The 23,470-nt window shown below is 44.6% G+C and overlaps 3 protein-coding genes across 3 annotated transcripts in view; 2 read left to right on the top strand and 1 right to left on the bottom strand.

Annotated features, from left to right (window-relative positions):
* Positions 1–6,432, top strand: part of LOC135829517 (uncharacterized) — a 66,418-nt gene extending 59,986 nt beyond the window's left edge. The window contains exon 12 of the mRNA XM_065341918.1: positions 4,823–6,432. The gene's annotated coding sequence lies outside the window, so the exon portion shown is untranslated. The remainder of the gene's footprint in view (positions 1–4,822) is intronic.
* A 969-nt stretch (positions 6,433–7,401) lies between these two features.
* LOC135829095 (uncharacterized) lies at positions 7,402–9,801 on the top strand. The gene has a single exon (XM_065341501.1). It carries the CDS (start codon positions 7,402–7,404, stop codon positions 9,799–9,801), a length of 2,400 nt encoding a protein of 799 aa, XP_065197573.1.
* Positions 9,802–18,880: 9,079 nt separating this feature from the next.
* LOC135829094 (uncharacterized) lies at positions 18,881–20,985 on the bottom strand. The gene is made up of 4 exons (XM_065341500.1): positions 20,809–20,985; positions 20,077–20,150; positions 18,918–19,970; positions 18,881–18,885 (listed from the first exon to the last, which is right to left on the bottom strand). Exons 1-4 carry the CDS (start codon positions 20,847–20,849, stop codon positions 18,881–18,883), a joined length of 1,173 nt encoding a protein of 390 aa, XP_065197572.1. The 5' UTR covers positions 20,850–20,985.
* Positions 20,986–23,470: the final 2,485 nt, after the last annotated feature.

Here is a 23,470-nt window from a genome sequence, read left to right as displayed (position 1 = left end):
GGGGGTGGGGGTGGGGGTGGGGGTGGGGGTGGGGGTGGGGGTGGGGGTGGGGGTGGGGGTGGGGGTGGGGGTGTGGGTGTGGGTGGGTGTGGGTGTGGGTGTGTGTGTGTGGTGGTGTGTGTGGGGGGGGGGGGTTGTGCGTGTATGTGTGTGTGTGGGGGGGGGGGGGGGGTGCGTGCATGCGTGTGTATGTGTGCATGTGTCTTTTGTTGTTATTGTCTTTGTCATTGGTGTTGATGTTGGTGATGGTGTCACTGCCACCATCACCACCCCTGTACTGAAGTACACCGCACATTTGGGAGCAGCGTGGTCATTTCTGGCTGCTGAGAATGAATAATAAGTAGTGTGCGTATGTGTGTGTGTGGGGGGTGTGTGTGTGTGTGTGTGTGTGTGTGTGTGTGTGTGTGTGTGTGTGTGTGTGTGTGTGTGTGTGTGTGTGTGTGTGTGTGTGTGTGGGTGGGTGGGTGTGTGTGTGGGTAAGCATTTGGAAGTTGGACTAGTTTTGGCTCAACAATCCAGTTTGTCCTTACTATAATATCTTTCATGGCTGAGGTTGTTGGTATGTCTGTTGGCTCTGGGTTCCCAGTACTCAGTAGCCGAGGCTGGTTGGTAAAATAACTCCAATTTCACTTCAAGGTACCAGTGCATCTCGTGTCTGCTTCTATCAAAGCAGCGTGCTGTCTATACTGGTTACCCCAGCAAGTGTAGGGTGTGCATAGGTAACTGTCTTTGCCGTTTTATGCCGATGTACTCTGTGTGGTGTAGACCAGGTGTGCATTGGTGGTCGATTCATATGGCTTCGCCAGTTTTGTGGATTAGACAGTTATCTGGTGCAAGTCTTGATCTGTCTCATTCAGATCTTGTTCGCTATCGTTGCTATAAGGCCATGGTAAAAAATAAAGTTGATTCTCAGGTCATGAGCCTGTGAAAATCGGTGCGAGTGAGCGATTTTTTATTTTATTCCCCACAAATATTTTTCCAAAGATAGGGTCACACATATGTACATGGCCATGACGTCACATGTTCATAATAATTCAGGCCAGGGAGTAGAAAAATACCGGTGTTTTACTACTCCCTGATTCATGCCTTTCGCATTGACCGTTTTCATGCGCGCATATGCATGCATAGAAATAAAAAAATCGTCCGTACGCCACCAAAATTCGGTGCGCGGGTACTGTAAATGGCCTAATAAATTTTCGTGATTTCTTAGAACCAGCGAGTTTGCGATGGTAAAAATTCGCGAAACACTGTGGCCACTTACATCCACCCACTGTTGAAGTTAGATTTCACGATGGTTAATATTCGCGTTACTCTCTTCTCGCGAACATTAATCCGTCGTGAATATTAGCCATTTTACAGTACTTGAGAATGAAAGATAATTTTTACCATGGCCTAAGAAAATATTTGTGGGTGCACATCCAGTGCATTTGCACATTTTCTTGCTTCTCTTGTGACGGGCGTATACATGGTACATGGTACATGGTGTGTGTGCGCACGTGTGTGTGTGTGTGTGTGTGTGTGTGTATGTGTGTGTGTGTGCGTGTGTGTGTGTGTGTGTACATGTATTTGTGTACACGTGTGTATAAATGACATGGAAAAGCCTCTTGTACGGGCAAGAACAAAGTAATACAGCTAGCGTGTGTTGAAGAAGAAAATGAGCGGAAACGTACTATGCTGTGAAACACGCATGAGGCATGATCAGGGCAAATGACAGCTGAAAAGAAAAGGAAAGAAAACAAACACACACACACACACACACACACACACACACACACACAACATCAACAACAACAACAATAAGTGCCATACACATGAATGTTAACGGCCAACGCCAAGGCCAACACCATCGCAAATTGCCAGCCCACCGAGACGACGACGTGAACCCCGGAGACGAAGGTCGACAGCCCGGAAAACAGCAAACTGATGGTGGATCCGCACCCAGGGCATGACGTCGCTGTAGGACTTGTCCCACCTGGAGGCAAGGCGCATAGCAAGTCGCCGTTGATACGCACGGTACTCTGTGTGCAGTGCACCATCAGTTGAGCAGACCAGCGGGGTGAAGGATGCTCGCAGCTCCTCTGCGGCCGCCTTGTACTTTCTCTTCTTGGAAGAGGCAGCACTGTTGGACACGGCGTTCCAAGAGAGGTTCGAGCGGACGTAGCTGGGTGCGTCGGCATCCACGACGCGGTTGTCAAAGTACGCCACCCTGTCTCCTTCCCAAACTCCCCGGACCAGCCAATCCGCCTGCAGTGTGGGGCGGTGGTTGCCATCTTGCACAGGTACCATCACCGGCTCGACAGCCACACCTCCCCATGCAACGTCTGCCAGCCGGGCATCGAAGTCGCGGACATCGTTGTGCCCGCGCTTGATGAGCCCACCCTTCATGCAATCCAGACCATGCTGTAGGGAGAAAGCAGCAATAAATGATGTGTACATGTATTTGTGTACACGTGTGTATAAATGATGTGTACATGTATTTGTGTGTGTGTGTGTGTATAAATGATGTGTACATCATGTATTTGTGTAGACGTGTGTATAAATGATGTGTACATGTATTTGTGTACGTGTGTGTGTATAAATGATGTGTACATGTATTTGTGTACGTGTGTGTGTATAAATGATGTGTACATGTATTTGTGTACGTGTGTGTGTACAAATGATGTGTACATCATGTACTTGTGTAGACGTGTGTATAAATGATGTGTACATGTATTTGTGTACGTGTGTGTGTATAAATGATGTGTACATGTATTTGTGTACGTGTGTGTGTATAAATGATGTGTACATGTATTTGTGTACGTGTGTGTGTATAAATGATGTGTACATCATGTATTTGTGTACGTGTGTGTGTATAAATGATGTGTACATCATGTATTTGTGTACGTGTGTGTGTATAAATGGTGTGTACATCATGTATTTGTGTACGTGTGTGTGTATAAATGATGTGTACATCATGTATTTGTGTACGTGTGTGTGTATAAATGGTGTGTACATCATGTATTTGTGTACGTGTGTGTGTATAAATGGTGTGTACATCATGTATTTGTGTACGTGTGTGTGTATAAATGGTGTGTACATCATGTATTTGTGTGTGTGTGTGTATAAATGGTGTGTACATCATGTATTTGTGTACGTGTGTGTGTATAAATGATGTGTACATCATGTATTTGTGTACGTGTGTGTGTATAAATGATGTGTACATCATGTATTTGTGTACGTGTGTGTGTATAAATGATGTGTACATCATGTATTTGTGTACGTGTGTGTGTATAAATGATGTGTACATCATGTATTTGTGTACGTGTGTGTGTATAAATGATGTGTACATCATGTATTTGTGTGTGTGTGTGTATAAATGATGTGTACATCATGTATTTGTGTACGTGTGTGTGTATAAATGATGTGTACATCATGTATTTGTGTACGTGTGTGTGTATAAATGATGTGTACATCATGTATTTGTGTACGTGTGTGTGTATAAATGGTGTGTACATCATGTATTTGTGTACGTGTGTGTGTATAAATGATGTGTACATCATGTATTTGTGTACGTGTGTGTGTATAAATGGTGTGTACATCATGTATTTGTGTACGTGTGTGTGTATAAATGGTGTGTACATCATGTATTTGTGTACACGTGTGTATAAATGGTGTGTACATCATGTATTTGTGTACGTGTGTGTGTATAAATGATGTGTACATCATGTATTTGTGTACGTGTGTGTGTATAAATGATGTGTACATCATGTATTTGTGTACGTGTGTGTGTATAAATGATGTGTACATCATGTATTTGTGTACGTGTGTGTGTATAAATGATGTGTACATCATGTATTTGTGTACGTGTGTGTGTATAAATGATGTGTACATCATGTATTTGTGTACGTGTGTGTGTATAAATGATGTGTACATCATGTATTTGTGTACGTGTGTGTGTATAAATGATGTGTACATCATGTATTTGTGTACGTGTGTGTGTATAAATGATGTGTACATCATGTATTTGTGTGTGTGTGTGTGTATAAATGATGTGTACATCATGTATTTGTGTACGTGTGTGTGTATAAATGATGTGTACATCATGTATTTGTGTACGTGTGTGTGTATAAATGATGTGTACATCATGTATTTGTGTACGTGTGTGTGTATAAATGATGTGTACATCATGTATTTGTGTACGTGTGTGTGTATAAATGATGTGTACATCATGTATTTGTGTACGTGTGTGTGTATAAATGATGTGTACATCATGTATTTGTGTACGTGTGTGTGTATAAATGATGTGTACATCATGTATTTGTGTACGTGTGTGTGTATAAATGATGTGTACATCATGTATTTGTGTACGTGTGTGTGTATAAATGATGTGTACATCATGTATTTGTGTACGTGTGTGTGTATAAATGATGTGTACATCATGTATTTGTGTACGTGTGTGTGTATAAATGATGTGTACATCATGTATTTGTGTACGTGTGTGTGTATAAATGATGTGTACATCATGTATTTGTGTACGTGTGTGTGTATAAATGATGTGTACATCATGTATTTGTGTACGTGTGTGTGTATAAATGATGTGTACATCATGTATTTGTGTACGTGTGTGTGTATAAATGATGTGTACATCATGTATTTGTGTACGTGTGTGTGTATAAATGGTGTGTACATCATGTATTTGTGTACGTGTGTGTGTATAAATGATGTGTACATCATGTATTTGTGTACGTGTGTGTGTATAAATGGTGTGTACATCATGTATTTGTGTACGTGTGTGTGTATAAATGATGTGTACATCATGTATTTGTTTGTTTGTCACATACAGGTTACAGGTGACTACACTCTCTAACCAGGTCATCGTTGTCATGGTCACTGAGGACAGAGTCGGAACAGTGTCTGATGTTTCCTATCATCAACCAGTAGTCATGCTGGCTAGAAATTGGCCATTGTGGCAATTTGTTGTTTACTCTTTCACTTGCATAATGTCCTGCATGTGTTTACACCAATCTTTCTCTTGTTTACCTCAGACAGAGAACTATGGATTTTGCTTTTGTGTTCACTGACACTTTCACTCGTCTTTTTTAAGTTTTTTTTATGAATGTATGTGTTTGTGAGCGAATGTGTATGTTGAATGTATGTGTGTGTGTGTGTATATGTGTGTGTGTGTTTTTTGTGCATTTGCACTTCTTGCCGCCTGCAAAATTGGCCTAGCTATTTTTGTAGCACAATGTGCTTGTGTGTAATGCCATTTCACTTGCTCTTCTTCGTCATCAATGATGTCCATGTGTGTGTTTGGCCTGAAGTTTCCGTTTGGCTTGCTTTTAGTACTACAACGTAACAGAATACACTGTCATGGTTGTTTGCATGTTGAACAGTTCGACTTGTTTTTATCCATCATTTCTGATCACAACATGCTTTGTGCATTTCACTGCAGCTTCACATGCTAGTCTTCATCATTACCTCATGGAAATGTGTGTGTGTGCGTGTGTGCATTGCGATGTCACTTGTTTTTTTACTTTTATTTTTACATAACACAATTACTATGTTTATGAACTACAGCACTGCAGTTTCGATTGTTATTTTTCTCATCATTAAAGCACAAAATTTGTTTGTGTGACCCACAGTTTCACTCTTTTTTACCCATCATTCCAGACCCCAGTGAGCTTTTTGTCATTGTTATTCCCTTGCCAGCCTACATCACTACTGACCTGCAATATGATTGTGGGTGTGTGTGTGTGCAGTGATGTTTTCATTTGTTTTCTGTGACAGCTACACAACATGTGTTTGTGTACACTGCTGTTTCGCTTGTATCATTTCTTATCACTACAGCACAGAATACGTGTATGGGTGATTGTGTGGACTGATCACGCACTTCATTACTTTTATCCATGATGTGAGATCACAGTGTGGTCTTTGTGCAGCTCATCACTGTTTTCATTGCTGTTTTCGTTGCTTTTTCACTGCCAGCTGTTTTCGTTGCTTTTTCATTGCCAGCTTTTTTCGTTGCTTTTTCACTGCCAACTGTTTTCATTGCTTTTTTTGCTTTTCGCTTCTAGTATTCTACATGGTTGGAGTCGGCAATGTATTTTCATGCTCTGCTGTTTTCTGACTTTGTTTTCTGTATCAGTAAGGAACACACTTTGTCGGAACTGCACTTTACTTTGCATGCCTTCTTTTTTAATTACAGCACAGAGTGTGTGTGTGTGTGTGTGTGTGTCTGCACTGATCTTGCACTTGTTTTCCTTATCATTGCACAACATGATGCGTTTACACTTTACCAAGGTTTACACCATGTACCACTGCTGCAATTGCCTTGCCGGATCATTACGTCATTACGTCATTACGTCATTACGGTACACAGCTTGTTAGTGTACTGTGCACTGTACTTTCTCTATTTTCATCATCATTATTCGTAAGTCTTGTTTTTGTTATCCATACGGAGACCCGACCTTCACAGTGTGCCTGTGTGCTGTCTGCTGCTCAATGTGTTGTGCTGGATGCAATGTATGAGTGCGGTGAAGCATGTTACTGAGCTGTTTTCACCTGTGTGTACACTGATGGTGACTATTGTTCAGCTAATTCTTATTTAAATCCCCTTTTCCATCGCTCTCAAATACAGCAGAGATATGCTGAAGGCTGACATTTTGATAATGACAAAATTGGTCAGCGGAGAAACGACGTGGGGACAGAGAGATGGCTGACTATGCACTTCATGATAACAGGAATCAGAAATAGAGCATAAGTTGTTTAAAGATGACTGCATGTGTGAGAGAGTAGTTATGTACGAAGTGCCTGTTGTCCTGGTAACTAATCTCAGGTAACAAGGACTTATCCTTAAGGCCGTACTAACGATGATTGTATTACATGTGTACTTAGGTGTTGCACTGCACCATGCATTTTACACACTACACAGTACAGTACATGTGTACTTAGGTGTTGCACTGCACCATGCATTTTACACACTACACAGTACAGTACATGTGTACTTAGGTGTTGCACTGCACCATGCATTTTACACACTACACAGTACAGTACATGTGTACTTAGGTGTTGCACTGCACCATGCATTTTACACACTACACAGTACAGTACATGTGTACTTAGGTGTTGCACTGCACCATGCATTTTACACACTACACAGTACAGTACATGTGTACTTAGGTGTTGCACTGCACCATGCATTTTACACACTACACAGTACAGTACATGTGTACTTAGGTGTTGCACTGCACCATGCATTTTACACACTACACAGTACAGTACATGTGTACTTAGGTGTTGCACTGCATCATGCATTTTACACACTACACAGTACAGTACATGTGTACTTAGGTGTTGCACTGCACCATGCATTTTACACACTACACAGTACAGTACATGTGTACTTAGGTGTTGCACTGCACCATGCATTTTACACACTACACAGTACAGTACATGTGTACTTACTCGATCACCATCAAGGACTCCACCACAACCGTGCGGGCAGCCCTGGAGAGTAAGCATCCTTGCGGCACTCCAGCAGCAGAGCACATCCTGATAGCGGGAGCAGCGCCTCAGTGCCACCCAATCCGATTTGATTCCCTGACTGCCGACCTCGTGAAAACCGTGGCCATGCAGGCGAAAGGCTCGGCAGGTCCCTCTGGTCTCGACTCGTCAGCATGGCGACGTATGTGCTCGGCGTACAAAGGGGCCTCCAACAACCTTTGCTCGGCGATGGCGTCCTTCGGCCGCTTGCTAGCAACACAAACCTTGCCGCCAGACTCTCTTACCCCCTTCACCGCCTGTCGTCTAATTGCCCTGGACAAGAACCCAGGTGTCAGGCCCATTGGGGTGTCTGAGGTCCTCCGTCGCATTCTAGCCAAATCCATTCTCCGAGTAACGTCAGACGATGTAATGGAGGCCTGTGGTTTTCTCCAGAAGTGTTCTGGATTGCCAGCTGGGATAGAAGCAGCGGTCCACGCCATGAAGCGCTTGTATGAGGACGCCACAACTGAAGGAGTCCTACTAGTTGACGCGAAGAATGCCTTCAATTGCCTGAACCGCCAAGCAGCTCTTCACAATGTTCGCCACTTGTGTCCTTCCCTGGCTACCACACTGCTGAACTGCTACCAAGATGATGCCCGCCTCTTCGTTTCTGGCGGTGGTGAGCTTTCCTCCGCAGAGGGTACCACACAAGGTGACCCTCTGTCGATGGTTTTCTATGCCCTCGCTACATTACCATTCGTACGGCACCTCCGCACTACCCACGCCAACATCCGTCAATTGTGGTATGCCGATGATTCAAGTGGTGCAGGCAAGCTACGGGCCCTTCGACGCTGGTGGGATGATGTGGACGAGACCGGGAAACCTTACGGTTACCATGTCAACGCCTCGAAGACTCTCCTCCTCGTCAAGCCTGACCTGCTCAACCTGGCCCACAGTGTCTTTGCAGGAACTGGCATTGAAGTGGTCACGGATGGAGCACGCTACCTGGGTGCCGCTATAGGGACACCGGATTTCATCGCTGGCTATACAGCTGGGAAAGTACAAGACTGGCAGCAGGAGCTTATGCGACTGTCCGAGATTGCCACTACCGAACCTCATGCGGCGTATGCCGCCCTCACACACGGATTGCGTGGTCGATGGACATATCTCCTTCGTACACTGGAGTTCTCAGCTGAACAGCTGCAGCGACTGGATGACACGGTCACGGAGCACTTCCTTCCGGCTCTGACAGGGAAACGCACATTCACGGCGGATGACCTCTCTCTTCTACGGCTACCTTGCCGGCTCGGTGGAATCGGTTTGCCATACTTCAAAGAAATTGCTACCTCCCAACTGCAGGCTTCCCAAGTCATCACGAGCAGCCAGGTTGACGAGATCATCCACCAGCACGATCGAGAGTGGCAGCATCATTCCTGCGACTTTGTGGATCAGCTAGCCCGCCGTGAGAGAGCATCTGCTGCCAAGTCCTCCAAGAAAGCTAGTGCTGCCTCTTTCGCTGCTCTCCGAGAAGCTGCAGACCGCCCCTTGGCCCGTCGTATGGATGAGCTGTCCCGCAAAGGCCCCTCTTCCTGGCTCACTGCTCTTCCTCTCAAGGAACATGGGTTCCACCTCTCGAAGCAGGAGTTCAGGGACGGCCTTGCATTGCGGTATGACTGGCCTCTCCTCGATGTCCCCACGAAGTGTGCCTGCGGAGTTCTGTTCTCCACTGCTCATGCCATGTGTTGCCCCCGGGGTGGCTTCCCTACAATCCGCCATAACGAAGTCCGTGACATGGTAGGGGAGCTACTCACGGAGGTCTGCCACGCAGTGGCAATCGAGCCTCAGCTAGCCCCGCTCTCTGGAGAGGTGTTTATGGCTGCATCAACAAACACCGCCGAGGATGCCCGCGCTGATGTCCGTGCCCGTGGCTTCTGGACCCGAGCACAGGATGCTTTCTTTGATGTACGCGTCTTCCATCCTGATGCGGCGTCCTACTCGGCCCAACCACTGGATGCCCTACTGCTTCAGCACGAGCGCCAGAAGAAGCTGCAGTACGGAGAGCGAATCGTCAATGTGGATCGTGGCACATTCAGCCCGCTGGTGTTGTCAACTTCTGGTGTTGCCGCCCCTGAATGTGAAAGGTTCCTTAAGCGCCTCTGTGGCTTGCTTGCCAGGGCTGATTCCAGCATGCCCTATGCACACCATGTTGCATATGTGCGCTGCAGGCTGTCTTTCGCGCTGCTCCGGTCCGCTGTCATGTGTGTCCGTGGGTCTCGGTCGGCATACCATCGTCCAGCTAACGAGCTCAGGGAGCTGGCAGTGGTTGAAAGCATGATCTAAAACCATTTGTGTTTTAGTGTGACTCTCGCCATTCCGGAGACATATTGTCCACACCTGTGTAGTATTTTTAATATTATCTTCCTATCATTGCGTCATAAATAATGACGTCAACTTCTGTGCGTATCTCGCGCCAGGTTTGAACAGCACTGCAGATGCAAATTTCGCGCGAACGGATTCACGTGACCATACAGGACTGTAGAAGTGGAACATGTGTACTTAGGTGTTGCACTGCATCATGCATTTTACACACTACACAGTACAGTACATGTGTACTTAGGTGTTGCACTGCACCATGCATTTTACACACTACACAGTACAGTACATGTGTACTTAGGTGTTGCACTGCACCATGCATTTTACACACTACACAGTACAGTACATGTGTACTTAGGTGTTGCACTGCACCATGCATTTTACACACTACACAGTACAGTACATGTGTACTTAGGTGTTGCACTGCATCATGCATTTTACACACTACACAGTACAGTACATGATTGTGTACTTAGGTGTTGCACTGCACCATGCATTTTACACACTACACAGTACAGTACATGTGTACTTAGGTGTTGCACTGCACCATGCATTTTACACACTACACAGTACAGTACATGTGTACTTAGGTGTTGCACTGCACCATGCATTTTACACACTACACACTACAGTACATGTGTACTTAGGTGTTGCACTGCACCATGCATTTTACACACTACACAGTACAGTACATGTGTACTTAGGTGTTGCACTGCACCATGCATTTTACACACTACACAGTACAGTACATGTGTACTTAGGTGTTGCACTGCATCATGCATTTTACACACTACACAGTACAGTACATGTGTACTTAGGTGTTGCACTGCACCATGCATTTTACACACTACACAGTACAGTACATGTGTACTTAGGTGTTGCACTGCACCATGCATTTTACACACTACACAGTACAGTACATGTGTACTTAGGTGTTGCACTGCATCATGCATTTTACACACTACACAGTACAGTACATGTGTACTTAGGTGTTGCACTGCACCATGCATTTTACACACTACACAGTACAGTACATGTGTACTTAGGTGTTGCACTGCACCATGCATTTTACACACTACACAGTACAGTACATGTGTACTTAGGTGTTGCACTGCATCATGCATTTTACACACTACACAGTACAGTACATGTGTACTTAGGTGTTGCACTGCACCATGCATTTTACACACTACACAGTACAGTACATGTGTACTTAGGTGTTGCACTGCACCATGCATTTTACACACTACACACTACAGTACATGTGTACTTAGGTGTTGCACTGCACCATGCATTTTACACACTACACAGTACAGTACATGTGTACTTAGGTGTTGCACTGCATCATGCATTTTACACACTACACAGTACAGTACATGTGTACTTAGGTGTTGCACTGCACCATGCATTTTACACACTACACAGTACAGTACATGTGTACTTAGGTGTTGCACTGCACCATGCATTTTACACACTACACACTACAGTACATGTTTTTTTTTGTTTTTTTTTGTTTTTTTTTTTTTTTTTATTGGGAACACAGCCCTACAAAGAGACATGTGGAGACAAACACAAGACAAGACACAGGGGATGTAGGGACGACGTGCCGATGTACAGGGAGCAACTCGACCGACCAGGGGTCTCGGCGTTAGCGTTGCAACCTGGCATCGAAAAAAAGGGGGGGGTGCATGGTCAGGTAGCAAAAATAATAATTTGGTGCGAGAAAGGGGCTCTAGTATTGCACCAAATAATATAAATTAATACGTGTAATGACTAAACCAGAAGGGAAAATGAAGAAAGAGGACAGTAATCATAACAAGCAAGTAGTAGTAGAGAGGTAAATACTAAATGGGTCTCAAATCTCAATATCATCGTCACAGGTACTGTGTGGACCACAGCCATCTCTTTCGGATTAGATCCTTACATACGTTGACCTTGAAGGTTTGGAGGCGTCTTGAATGAGGCTCGTGAAGCAGGAGGTCCGCAGGCAGGTTGTTCCAGGGTGTGATGGCGAAGAAGGGGAAGGATCGCAGGAGGTAGTCAGGGGCTGTGCGAGGTGGTGTCCACTTCAGCTGAAAGGCATGGTGCGTCTGACGTGTTTGCCGTGTGCACATGCTAGCTACGGCAGGGGGCTTGGTTGGTGGCAGCATGGCCTTTACCTGGGGAGGCCCTGGAATGTAGTGCAGCTTGAACAAGTATGAGGGAGGCGGTGGACTGTTGGAGATCGTCAGTTGGCTGTACTAAGCTGTAGAGTGTGGTGTCGTCTGCAAAGCTGCTCAGCTGCGTTCCTGGAGTTAAACATTGTTCAATGTCACAGGTGTATAGAAGGAAGAGGCTGGGTCCTAGGATGCTGCCTTGGGGGACACCAGCCTGGATGGGTTGAGCATCTGACGTCTGGCCTCCAACCACAACGCGGATGTTTCGGTTGGTGAGGTAGTCCTGTAGCCAAACAAGCAGGCGTCCGTCGACGCCGGCCTGCTTTGCTTTGTACAGCACTCCTGTGTGCGATACCCCGTCAAACGCACCGGCAATATCCACGGCGAGGACCTGGACACAACCGCCAGTACTTATGGTGTGGACCCATTCATGTTGGAGAGCCGTTAAGATATCTGCGGTTCCTCTACCACGTCGGAATCCAAACTGGCTGTTTGGCAACACCTCATGCTTCTCTAGGTAGTTAACCAGTTGCGTGTTTACAATGCCCTCCATGACTTTCGACATGATCGTTAGCAGTGATATTGGTCGGTAGTTAGATGCCAAAGATCTGGAGGACCGTTTGTGAACTGGGACAACATGGGCAAGTTTCCATGCCCCGGGTTGCACACCGGCTAATGTGTACTTAGGTGTTGTTCTAATGTGTACTTAGGTGTTGCACTGCACCATGCATTTTACACACTACACAGTACAGTACATGTGTACTTAGGTGTTGCACTGCACCATGCATTTTACACACTACACACTACAGTACATGTGTACTTAGGTGTTGCACTGCACCATGCATTTTACACACTACACACTACAGTACATGTGTACTTAGGTGTTGCACTGCACCATGCATTTTACACACTACACAGTACAGTACATGTGTACTTAGGTGTTTCACTGCACCATGCATTTTACACACTACACACTACAGTACATGTGTACTTAGGTGTTGCACTGCACCATGCATTTTACACACTACACACTACAGTACATGTGTACTTAGGTGTTGCACTGCACCATGCATTTTACACACTACACAGTACAGTACATGTGTACTTAGGTGTTGCACTGCACCATGCATTTTACACACTACACAGTACAGTACATGTGTACTTAGGTGTTGCACTGCACCATGCATTTTACACACTACACAGTACAGTACATGTGTACTTAGGTGTTGCACTGCACCATGCATTTTACACACTACACAGTACAGTACATGTGTACTTAGGTGTTGCACTGCACCATGCATTTTACACACTACACACTACAGTACATGTGTACTTAGGTGTTGCACTGCACCATGCATTTTACACACTACACAGTACAGTACATGTGTACTTAGGTGTTGCACTGCACCATGCATTTTACACACTACACAGTACAGTACATGTGTACTTAGGTGTTGCACTGCACCATGCATTTTACACACTACACAGTACAGTACATGTGTACTTAGGTGTTGCACTGCACCATGCATTTTACACACTACACAGTACAGTACATGTGTACTTAGGTGTTGCACTGCACCATGCATTTTACACACTACACAGTACAGTACATGTGTACTTAGGTGTTGCACTGCACCATGCATTTTACACACTACACAGTACAGTACATGTGTACTTAGGTGTTGCACTGCACCAGGGAGCCCTACACATACCGGGAGGTGACACGGAACCATAACTCCTGTTTGATGGTTGCCTCACGGGTGAACCCTGTGGTTTTTCAAAAAACCATCGAACTTTTTTGAAACCGCAAACAAGGCTAAAACAAGGATGGTTTCATGAATTTTTAGTGCAGTATTCATTTGAAAGTTTGAATCGATCGATTGGATTGAATTATTGTACTAAGTGCTATTATCTTTGATACATCTTTGATCTGTCCTGGGAGATGAAATGTCGAATCTTCCTAGCCCCCTTGTTGTGGCCGAAGACATTCTTGTGTGCAAGGAAGACTTTTGTTTGGACAAAGAGCGCTTTGTGAAGTGGATTCGAGGTTGGTGATGATAGTTTTTCATTTGTTGAATGAGTTTGTGTTGATAATGGATGATATCGACGCAGCGCCATTCAATGTTGCGGAATTTTGGATGCAGGTCTTGCTGAGGACGAAGTTCTAGCCGCCCACCAGCCACAGGAGTCGACCACCGCGCGTGCAATTTGCACATTGCTTGAGAAATGCATGCAGGGCGGGGATCATACGTACTGGGGAACTCAGTCATTCCTGATTGAGTTCTCCAGTGACTTGAACAACTGCTTTGGAAGGTCCCAAACAGAAATACGTCAGCACTTGAGAGCCATGTACAAGCAGCCATCGTTTACTAGATTTTGCAAATTGGTTATTTGCAGCAGAGAGGATGCGAATTTTCCAGATGATAAAAAAGGTAAGAATTACACACGAACAATATCTTGCTACTCGTATAATGAAAGTAATTAGTCATCATTATACATCCTACAATCATGTACATTATAATAATATTATCATTGATGGTGCTCTCGGCTGGAGCTCATCAGTAGCCCTCATTTTCTAGAGAGAGGAAATAAATTCGCTAGACAATGAAAAAACAAGTATTATTATAGCATACCGCGTACCGGTGTCTTGGATCGAAACATTGTAGTTGCCGACATATTTCAAGCACGTGAGTGGAAAGGAAATAAGCAAATTACAACTGAAACGTGTCGTGAAATAGATTGCAGCAGGAAGCATAAGTTAGATATTGCCGTACAGCAAACACAAATGCATAAAATTGAAACTGCATCAACTTCATTTAATACTAGAGCTAGATTGGTTGACTGCACACTAACATGTAGAATTAATTAACAGACACATCGCCAACAACAAAGCTACGGCACCAGCGGAACATGCAACAGTTGTGCAGAGTTGACAATATATATTTAATTTATAATTTCAAGAGTATGCGGAATTTTAATTAACAGACACATCGGCAACAACAAAGGTACGGCACCAGCAGAACATGCAGCAGTTGTGCAGAGTTGACAATATATTATAATGTAATTTATAATTTCAAGAGTATGCGGCACTTGGCTAATTATCCATTCTTCTCTGCTTTGAATGCTGCAGTTACCGATCGATTGTCATCTTCCCTATTCCACGAGCTAGTCCGAACAATATGGCATGAGTTGCAGAAATCCGGAACCCTGCAAATCACCACAAAAGAACGGCCACAACGACATGATGCACCGGAGGCTGCAGCCATAGCATACCATGCTGGATGGTGCATTGTAGCTGTGCGGAAAAGGATATGGCACAAGCAAGGACAACAAGAAAACTTGCGGGTACTCAGTCAATTTGGAGTGGATGTGCGTCTGGCGCAGGGCTGCCGGGTGTCTAAGATAGAACTACTTACGAGTGAGGATGATTCAGTTCTTCACGGAAATGGGCAGCCAGCCGAGTCTGTAGAAGAGGATGTTGCAGAGGTAGAAGAGGTGGTTGAAGAAAGCGTAACACACGATGTGGCGGTTGCTGAAGTTGTGACGGTCAATGATGAAACATCCAGAAGCTTGTCAGCGGTGTTGGCAGCAGATGTATTCGAATCGTTTGATGACATAGAAGACGATCCACTCCTGCAGGCATGCAACCACACAGAAGAGAAGCAAAACCAAGGGAAGCACGTCTTCAAGCTGAAGTCAGATGCATTAGCAATGTTCCAGCAAATGCACGAGTTAACAGAGTCGAGTTTCCATGCTCTTCTGGCTAAAGAGCGCAGCACTGCACTGCCTCTCCTGAAAGCAAACCTTCTTGCAGATCAAGGCATCTGCAAGCAGTTCCACAGGCTCACCAACACTGATGACAAATCAATGTTGGTGGCGATCATCGATATGTTTGTCAAAAGCAAACAGAAGCAGATGCTGAGGAGATTCAACTTGGCCCCAAGGAAATCCTCCCAGGCCCTACGTGCCAGTGTCAAGCCAGGGAGCAATGCTGCCAGCAAGACAGCCAATCCTGACTCTGCCAGCATCCTCACAACTGGTACTGTGAAGCAACTTAAAGACGCATTGCGCAGTAATGGTTTGCCCGTGGGAGGGACGAAAGCTGACCTGATCAGCAGACTTTCCTCCCACCTAACCTCCTTGGAAAAGGAGAACTGCGAGCCAAAGTAATGAACCAGATAAGTAGTATTTATTTTATGTCTCAATCTCTGTCTTCACCACCACGGTGTTATGCTGCAATCATCGTAAATATCTCCCCAATTTTTTGCCCTGGGGGCTTCATCATATCACATCGTATCATAATTATAGTATTTTTCCCACTGAACATTCATATTTCCTCAACCTTATGAATAGTGATTCGAATAGATTACAAGTTTTTCCTGTTATCTGCACCGCCTCCATCATGCTTGCATTGTAAATTATTTGCTAAGGCCTAAGGAGGCCTTCCTTTTCCAGCGTCGATATTGTCATTTTCGATTCGTTTTTGGTACACTTTTAAGTTTTCCAAAAACAAACATACTGTATTCATCTAATGGACACTCAAAATTTCTACTTTTGCCTTTCACAGCCTTTTGTTAAAAGTTAAAGTCCAAAATCCTGCTCTACCCTTTCTTTAAGCTCCAAACATCTAAATGCCAAGCAAATGAAATAAATGGTGGACTGTTCGTCTGTTCGTCCTAACTAGTAACTTACAGGTCATTTTCCCTTTACAAATGAAATATTTTTAGTAAAGAAAAAGGATCAAGGAACTACAAGTTAGGCTATAATGTCCACTAACACCACCACTTACTTGACAATCAGCTAATGCGATAACATTGCACGACACTGACCGACGGTACCGACGTTCTACAACTAACTGGCTAACAGCTCTAGCACGTCTTGGGTGCGCAATCCAACAGCCTTCCAACTTGACGTGCTAGAGGTGATAGCTGACGATTGGCTCTCAATCCGAGTCTAAATGAAATATTAAAATTAATATCAATTTCCCTTTTCCATTCCCTCAATTGGTGAAAAAATTAATATCCGTGTATATTGAAGTACACACGCAAGTCACTTACTGTTTCTGGTGTGAATCCTTAGAAGTTGCCACCGTCCTTGCATGATGAGGCTTGAGAGGCATTTGAGCTGCACCCGTACCCAGGTTTCTACCCATGACATGAGTCTGATTGAGACACAGGCCATTGTACCCATACGCTTTGCATGTCATGTTGCTATTGCAACCGCCAATGCTCCTCTGGAGTCCAAAATACCCTTCAAGGAAGTCTTGATTAATGGTTTTCGGTATCACATAGAGAGGTGGTTCCAAGCTATGGAACTCTGTGGCAATGAATGCTACAAGGCTCTGCAAGCCTTGGGCTGCAAAAGTCACATCCTCATGTAACTGAGGGGAAACAAAAGATTTGGAGCCACCAGAAGATCCTGCATTGCTTTTCCAATCATTCAGCCATTGGCTTACGGATGCAAGTTTGACCAGGCGGGGGTCTGATGGGTCTACCAACTTGGTGCTTGAAGAAAAGATATCCACAAACATTTTAACGTTTTCCAAGTACTTCCGTACTCCTACCGTTCCAGCAGGATCACTGGTCTGCATTTCATCAATGACACACTGCTGGAAGACATCAAATGCCAGCCCAGCACGCATTTTGCTGTAGCTAGAAAGGTTTACATGTTCCTTTGTGATTCTTGTCAAACCCACTTGGCGCTGACTATCCCTCTCGTTCACCTCCCTAATCTGCTTCCACACTATGCTATACCCTTCAACCTGCAGGTGCCTCGTGAAAGACGCTCCTTGACCACTTTTCGAAAGGTTGTTTCGGAACTTCTTTACAATGTGTGTAGGGTCTGATATGACGAATATAGGGTGCAATGATTTCTTGTTGTAGTATGCACCGGAGCTATCCTGAAAGCTACGCAAAAAACCACGATTGCTACCACCACCGTCACAACAAAGGACAAGCACATCAAACCCAAACCGGTGAAGGCTTGAAACACCAGCATCAATTACATCTTCCAGTTGATACCCCTTCATAGACTTAGTGAAGAAGTAGCAGCATGGAAAGAAAAATTTAGAAAAGAGGCTCTTGAAGGAGAACTGCAGAACATGGGTAGCTAACAGGTCTTCCACTTCACCCTCTTCACTATCAGGATAACACCCACTGTCCACGAAGCCTACAAGGGTATCAGAACGTTCGTCCCATACAAGGCCTTCTTTCACCTTAACTTCGTCAAAGTAAAGTCCACCCATAAAGGCTCGGTCATGTCTGCCTTTTCCCTGGCGAAGAAACTCATCATAGCTCTCTCTCATATTTCTGAGTGAATGTTCATGCCAACCGCTTTGAGGCTGGTTGAAGTTCCGGTACCTCAATATAGTCCTGCCAGACGGAAGTTTCAAAAACCCAGACTCCCGCATACTTTCGTACGACTGAGCAGACAGCGCATGTTGCTGCATACACCAACGAAGCACTGATGGGTGCCAGCGCATTTGATGACTAGGTGTCACGAGGGCACGTGCCTGGTCAGCCAACAAAAGGCTAAAGAAAGCATCTTCAGGTTTACCTGTGTGCAAAAGCAAGTGTGTTTCACACAACTTTCGTGACCGAAAAGGACCGGATTTGCAATCTTTCCATTTACAAGTGTAGGATGGGTGCAATTGCAATGCACTATTTCGAACGTGGTCAAATTTCAAATGATGCACAAGATCTTTTATTTCCGAAAAATGCCTTTTGCAGCCTTCCCACATGCATATTGGGTTTTGCACTCTGTCGTGTATGATGTCCATACCGTCTTGAAGGTTTTTAAAAACCTCTGAAAAACCATCATCCACAGACGAAATCATTTCGTCCCTCATTTTCTGCAGCCGATGAAAGTTTCGGCTGAGTTCCTCAAACCGTTTAGCCTCAGAACGCAGGCGTAGAATTAAGTCATCACGTGACAAATGTATAAAGGCAGTGTGCGGAGAAACGGGTGAGTCCGAAAGCCGAGAGAGTGCTTTCCTCAGCGTTCCGTCAAACAATTTACAAGCTGCACACCTGGACCCAGCAGCTATCAGGTGGGGACAGACAACAGTTCGAATGCAGCGTTGTGGCACCCAGGCTTCTTCAAGATTCGCTACCACCGTACCATCTGAACCCCGGAAGATACCACCTTCAGGACGCGTCTCCACTACCTTCTCATACTTATTGTAAGAACACCCAGAGCATTCACTGGCAGTTGCCAACATATGCAGAAGTTTGGAAAAGTGGTCAGCTGATGACACTACATTATCAGATACATCAAGCTGCAAAGGCACTTGTATCCCATACATGAATGTTGAAAAGGAAAGGTTAGGCAGGATTCTAATGCTACGTACAGCATGTGCGGGACTTCCACCAAAGTAAAATAAATGCAACCCTTCATTTCCCTCGTTATCCAACCGCCAGAGCGAAAAGGTTGAGGCATGCGAATAAAAGAACTCCGAGATTTCAGATAATCCAAAAGGCTTATGATCCGCAGTCTGATTGGGTGCAAATTCCCACGAAGCTAAAGCTAAATCGATATCGCGAAGAAGCGCACTCCTGTCCGCTTCGGTCATGCAATTCTTCAACGCATGGTGCAGAGTCCCTCCATGCCCCTGAATGATTTTCGAAACCAAGTCACTAAACCTGGCCCACCTGACGCGCCCACGATACTTTCCGGAGTTCGTTGACTTTGTCGGAGCTCGCTTCAGGTAAGAGGTTACCTGTGAAGGAGAAAGTTGATCCTTGCAATTCAAAATTCGATTTGCACCGTTCACTGCACGTTCAAAGGCCAGCAATGCTGCGTCCCGCGCTCTAAACGAGTTTGTGGGGAAGCTGGTCTGCAATATGCTGTACAGCACAAGTTCCCTACAGCATGGTGGGTCACCATTTTTCCAAGTGATTGGGTTACATGCTGGGTGCAGCTCAGCCTCGATGCAATGATTGCGTGAGTTGTCACCAACAATAGCTTCTTTCGATTGAATTCCTGAAACAAGAAGCAAGAAGAAAATTCACCCATTCACCCATACATATGAACTACACCCACTTCATCGTGCATGCAGGACAGCAATGCTGGAGCATGACCATCGTACCTGTTGTGCTATTCGTATCTTCATGTTCTCTTAAAATTCGCTTCAAAGGCGGATCAGCATCACCACGTGAGGTCCTATATTGACATATAAACAGAAAGAGAACAGACAGAACTTTGGTGTTTGAGTACCCAGGTATGGTGCTCGGCACACTGCAGCTATACATTCGTTTCGTATAGTTGTACTGAAAACCGCGGTGCTTTACTCGTCCCAAAAATAGTGACATTTGAAGATGAATTTGGCAATCAAAATTGCCTCCTAACGTTTCCATTTTTTTAGGGATAAAACGAGAAGTTATGTAGATGCTATTAATCCACAGTTCATAAATCCACGTCTTTGCCGAGTGGAAATATATGCTTGCTAACATGATGTATTTTCAATATGAGCAAATGTTGCATTCACAAAAAATCTGAAAACAGGCAATAACTACACGAATTGTTCCTGTTTCCGACTTATAGTAATTAGGTTAACTTATATTTGCACGATACAGCGAATCCAAAGAGTCTATCCACTTGTTACAGCTATACAAAAGTACGAACTTGAAAATGTTTTTAGGCTCTGATTTCACCACGACGTTCAGCAGAGTTTAGTTAGATCGCTGTGCTAGTGTGTGGCGACAGCCTTTATCTTCGCCGGAAATACTCGTTCAGAGTGTTCAAACTTGGTCAGACTTCAGGAAACATGTTCATTCGATCGTCATTTTCACTAAATTTTGACATCACAAAACACTCTTACCTTTTACCCAAAAGCTGAGCCTGGGAAACATTGGCCGCCATCCTACTTGCGTCAATGACCACTCAAGGCCATATTGAAGTGTCACAGCAAGCCAGCATATGATAAGATGACTCTCACAAACGATATTCAGCATCGATTAACTCTTTTCATCAATATCTGTACTGATGTGTGATGAGAACTCTCAGCTACTTTTTTTTTTTGAATGAGTCAAACGTCATGCACAGTTTCTGTGCCCGTGTCACCTCCCGGTATGTGTAGGGCTCCCTGCACTGCACCATGCATTTTACACACTACACAGTACAGTACATGTGTACTTAGGTGTTGCACTGCACCATGCATTTTACACACTACACACTACAGTACATGTGTACTTAGGTGTTGCACTGCACCATGCATTTTACACACTACACAGTACAGTTTGGCACAGAAATAACTACTTGCCGTCATTCCATATTATAGTATACATGATGACTGAACAGTCGTGGCCAAAGAAATCCAATTGGCCAACCCTCGTGCCGAAAGCAGCACCAAGGCTCATGCGGCCGCTGCGGGCCTCGAAATCAGTTTTGGGAACGTGCATGATGTCATTGGAGTGGAAACGCTGAGCTACGTTTGACTTGCGGGTGGGATTTCTTTGGCCAGGACTGAAGTACATGTCACGCTGGTGCATAGACCGATTCCGACAATGTAGGAAAGGAAGTGGCTTTCTTTTACATCACACCAAGCCCTACCAATGATGTATGAAAGATTTCAAAGAGAGTAGCCAACAGATCGTCTCTATGTATCACTGAATGACACGATGTGTGTGACTAGGACCAGTTCCAGTACAGCAGGGTGCGCAACAGCAAGGATCCATTATCATTGAACAGTTATCACACTTGCACTGACACTCGCTGGTGCAATGATGAGAGATTCTTGCATTCATCCAAACAAATTGCACTCCAAAGATTTCATGTTGTTCCCTGCACATAATATGTCCGTCCAACCGTCCCTCCAGCCACTGTCCAAGGAGCGGGTTTCGCGTCGGTCGCCAACAACTGATGACCACGCTTGCCTAGATATTGGTGTCGGTGGATTGTGGGAGGCATTACGATGTACGGGTATTTAACCCACATGCGTTGTCAAACCGTTCTCAAACCGTGCTGCTCCTCTTCCCACTTTCTATCGAAATCATGAGAATGAGAAGAGCGTTATCGTGGAGAGCACGTGAGGACCGTAGAGCAGACAGCATTGTGTTCTGGCTGTAATGTCCGCATCTTGAGGTTCCAGTCTGTAATGTCCGCATCTTGAGGTTCCAGTCTGTAATGTCCACATCTTGAGGTTCCAGTCTGTAATGTCCGCATCTTGAGGTTCCAGTCGTGTGGCGGCGGTTATAGCTAGGCTGCTGTCAGACAATCAGCCAGAGCCTTACAGCCATGCCATCGCTTTCATTCGGGTAACGTTGCAAAGTGCAACAAGAGTACAAGGGTACAGTGTTCCACCATCCTTGGCATAATACCAGCATAATTGTTAACGTAGCAAAATCACTGGCATAATGTAAAGCATAATTCAGCAAATTACCGAGCGTAATCCGCCAAGGGCTGTTTGTACTGAGTTCACCATACTAGTAGATTGGACCGCAGCATAGCATAGCACCATCATTGGCATAATTCCAGTATAATGTAGCATAATCACTGGCATAATTTGGGCATAATGGGAAGCATAACTCAGCCTTTCACCGAGCATAATCCGCCAAGGGATATTTCGCTCCCTTCTCATCAAGGATAATACAGGGAATGGCTCAATTATTATTTGGAAAGCCTAACACTGAAATAGGGTAAAGATCAAGAAAGCAACACTCGTGACAAGGTGGTAATTTATCAAGTTTAGAAAAACACAAAATTTGTCTAAATAGAAATGAAAACAGAAATGATACCAACAAAGTGAGCAAACTATGGTTGCGTTTGGTTGGGCATTTTCAGAATGTAAATGACAACCATTCTGGAATGGGAATCAGCAAGAATCACCTGACCAAACTAACGCGCCAGAATCAATTAGGAATCACTTGACATAACAATTCCATGATGTCGTTGTGGAACGGCGGCTGTATTTTCTTTTACCCGACTCTAGTTTCCTTGAGAGAGTCAAGGTACTTCTGAGTGCATGATTTGAGTCACTTGAGCCTGTTGCTACATGTACATTGTTTGGCTCGTGGCAGCCATTATCATTTTTGATTCCGGAATGAGAATGCTCATTCCAGCATGTGAGGTGGAATGATCATTCTCCAAAAAGAATCATTCTCAGCGATTCCCATTCTGGAATCATGTGGAATGTGACCAACCTAACGCACTTTTTTGACCAACCAAACGGGCGAGAATGATTCCGAGTGATTCCAAGTGATTCCCATTTGGGAATGTGACCAACCAAACGTAACCTGAGTAACATCGTTTACACCTCTAGGAGTAACACCAAACAATTGCAAAGACAACTCATTTTCATTTTTGCACACAGACCTCAGGATTATTATTATTATTCTCTTTATTTGAGGGATGACCAAGAGGTCGGTAGCCTAAAAAAAAGTTATTGTGTTCTAGTCCATGGACCCCGTCTACAAAGTAAGAAATTAACGAAATGTGATAGCCGAAAATTAAAATTTCACACAAAACCTCACAATAATCACAAC

This window comes from Sycon ciliatum, chromosome 13 (assembly GCF_964019385.1).
Source record: "Sycon ciliatum chromosome 13, ocSycCili1.1, whole genome shotgun sequence".
Lineage (NCBI taxonomy): Eukaryota > Metazoa > Porifera > Calcarea > Leucosolenida > Sycettidae > Sycon > Sycon ciliatum.
The sequence above is the reverse complement of the archived record's forward strand: the minus strand, read 5'-3'. Positions and strand labels throughout refer to the sequence as shown.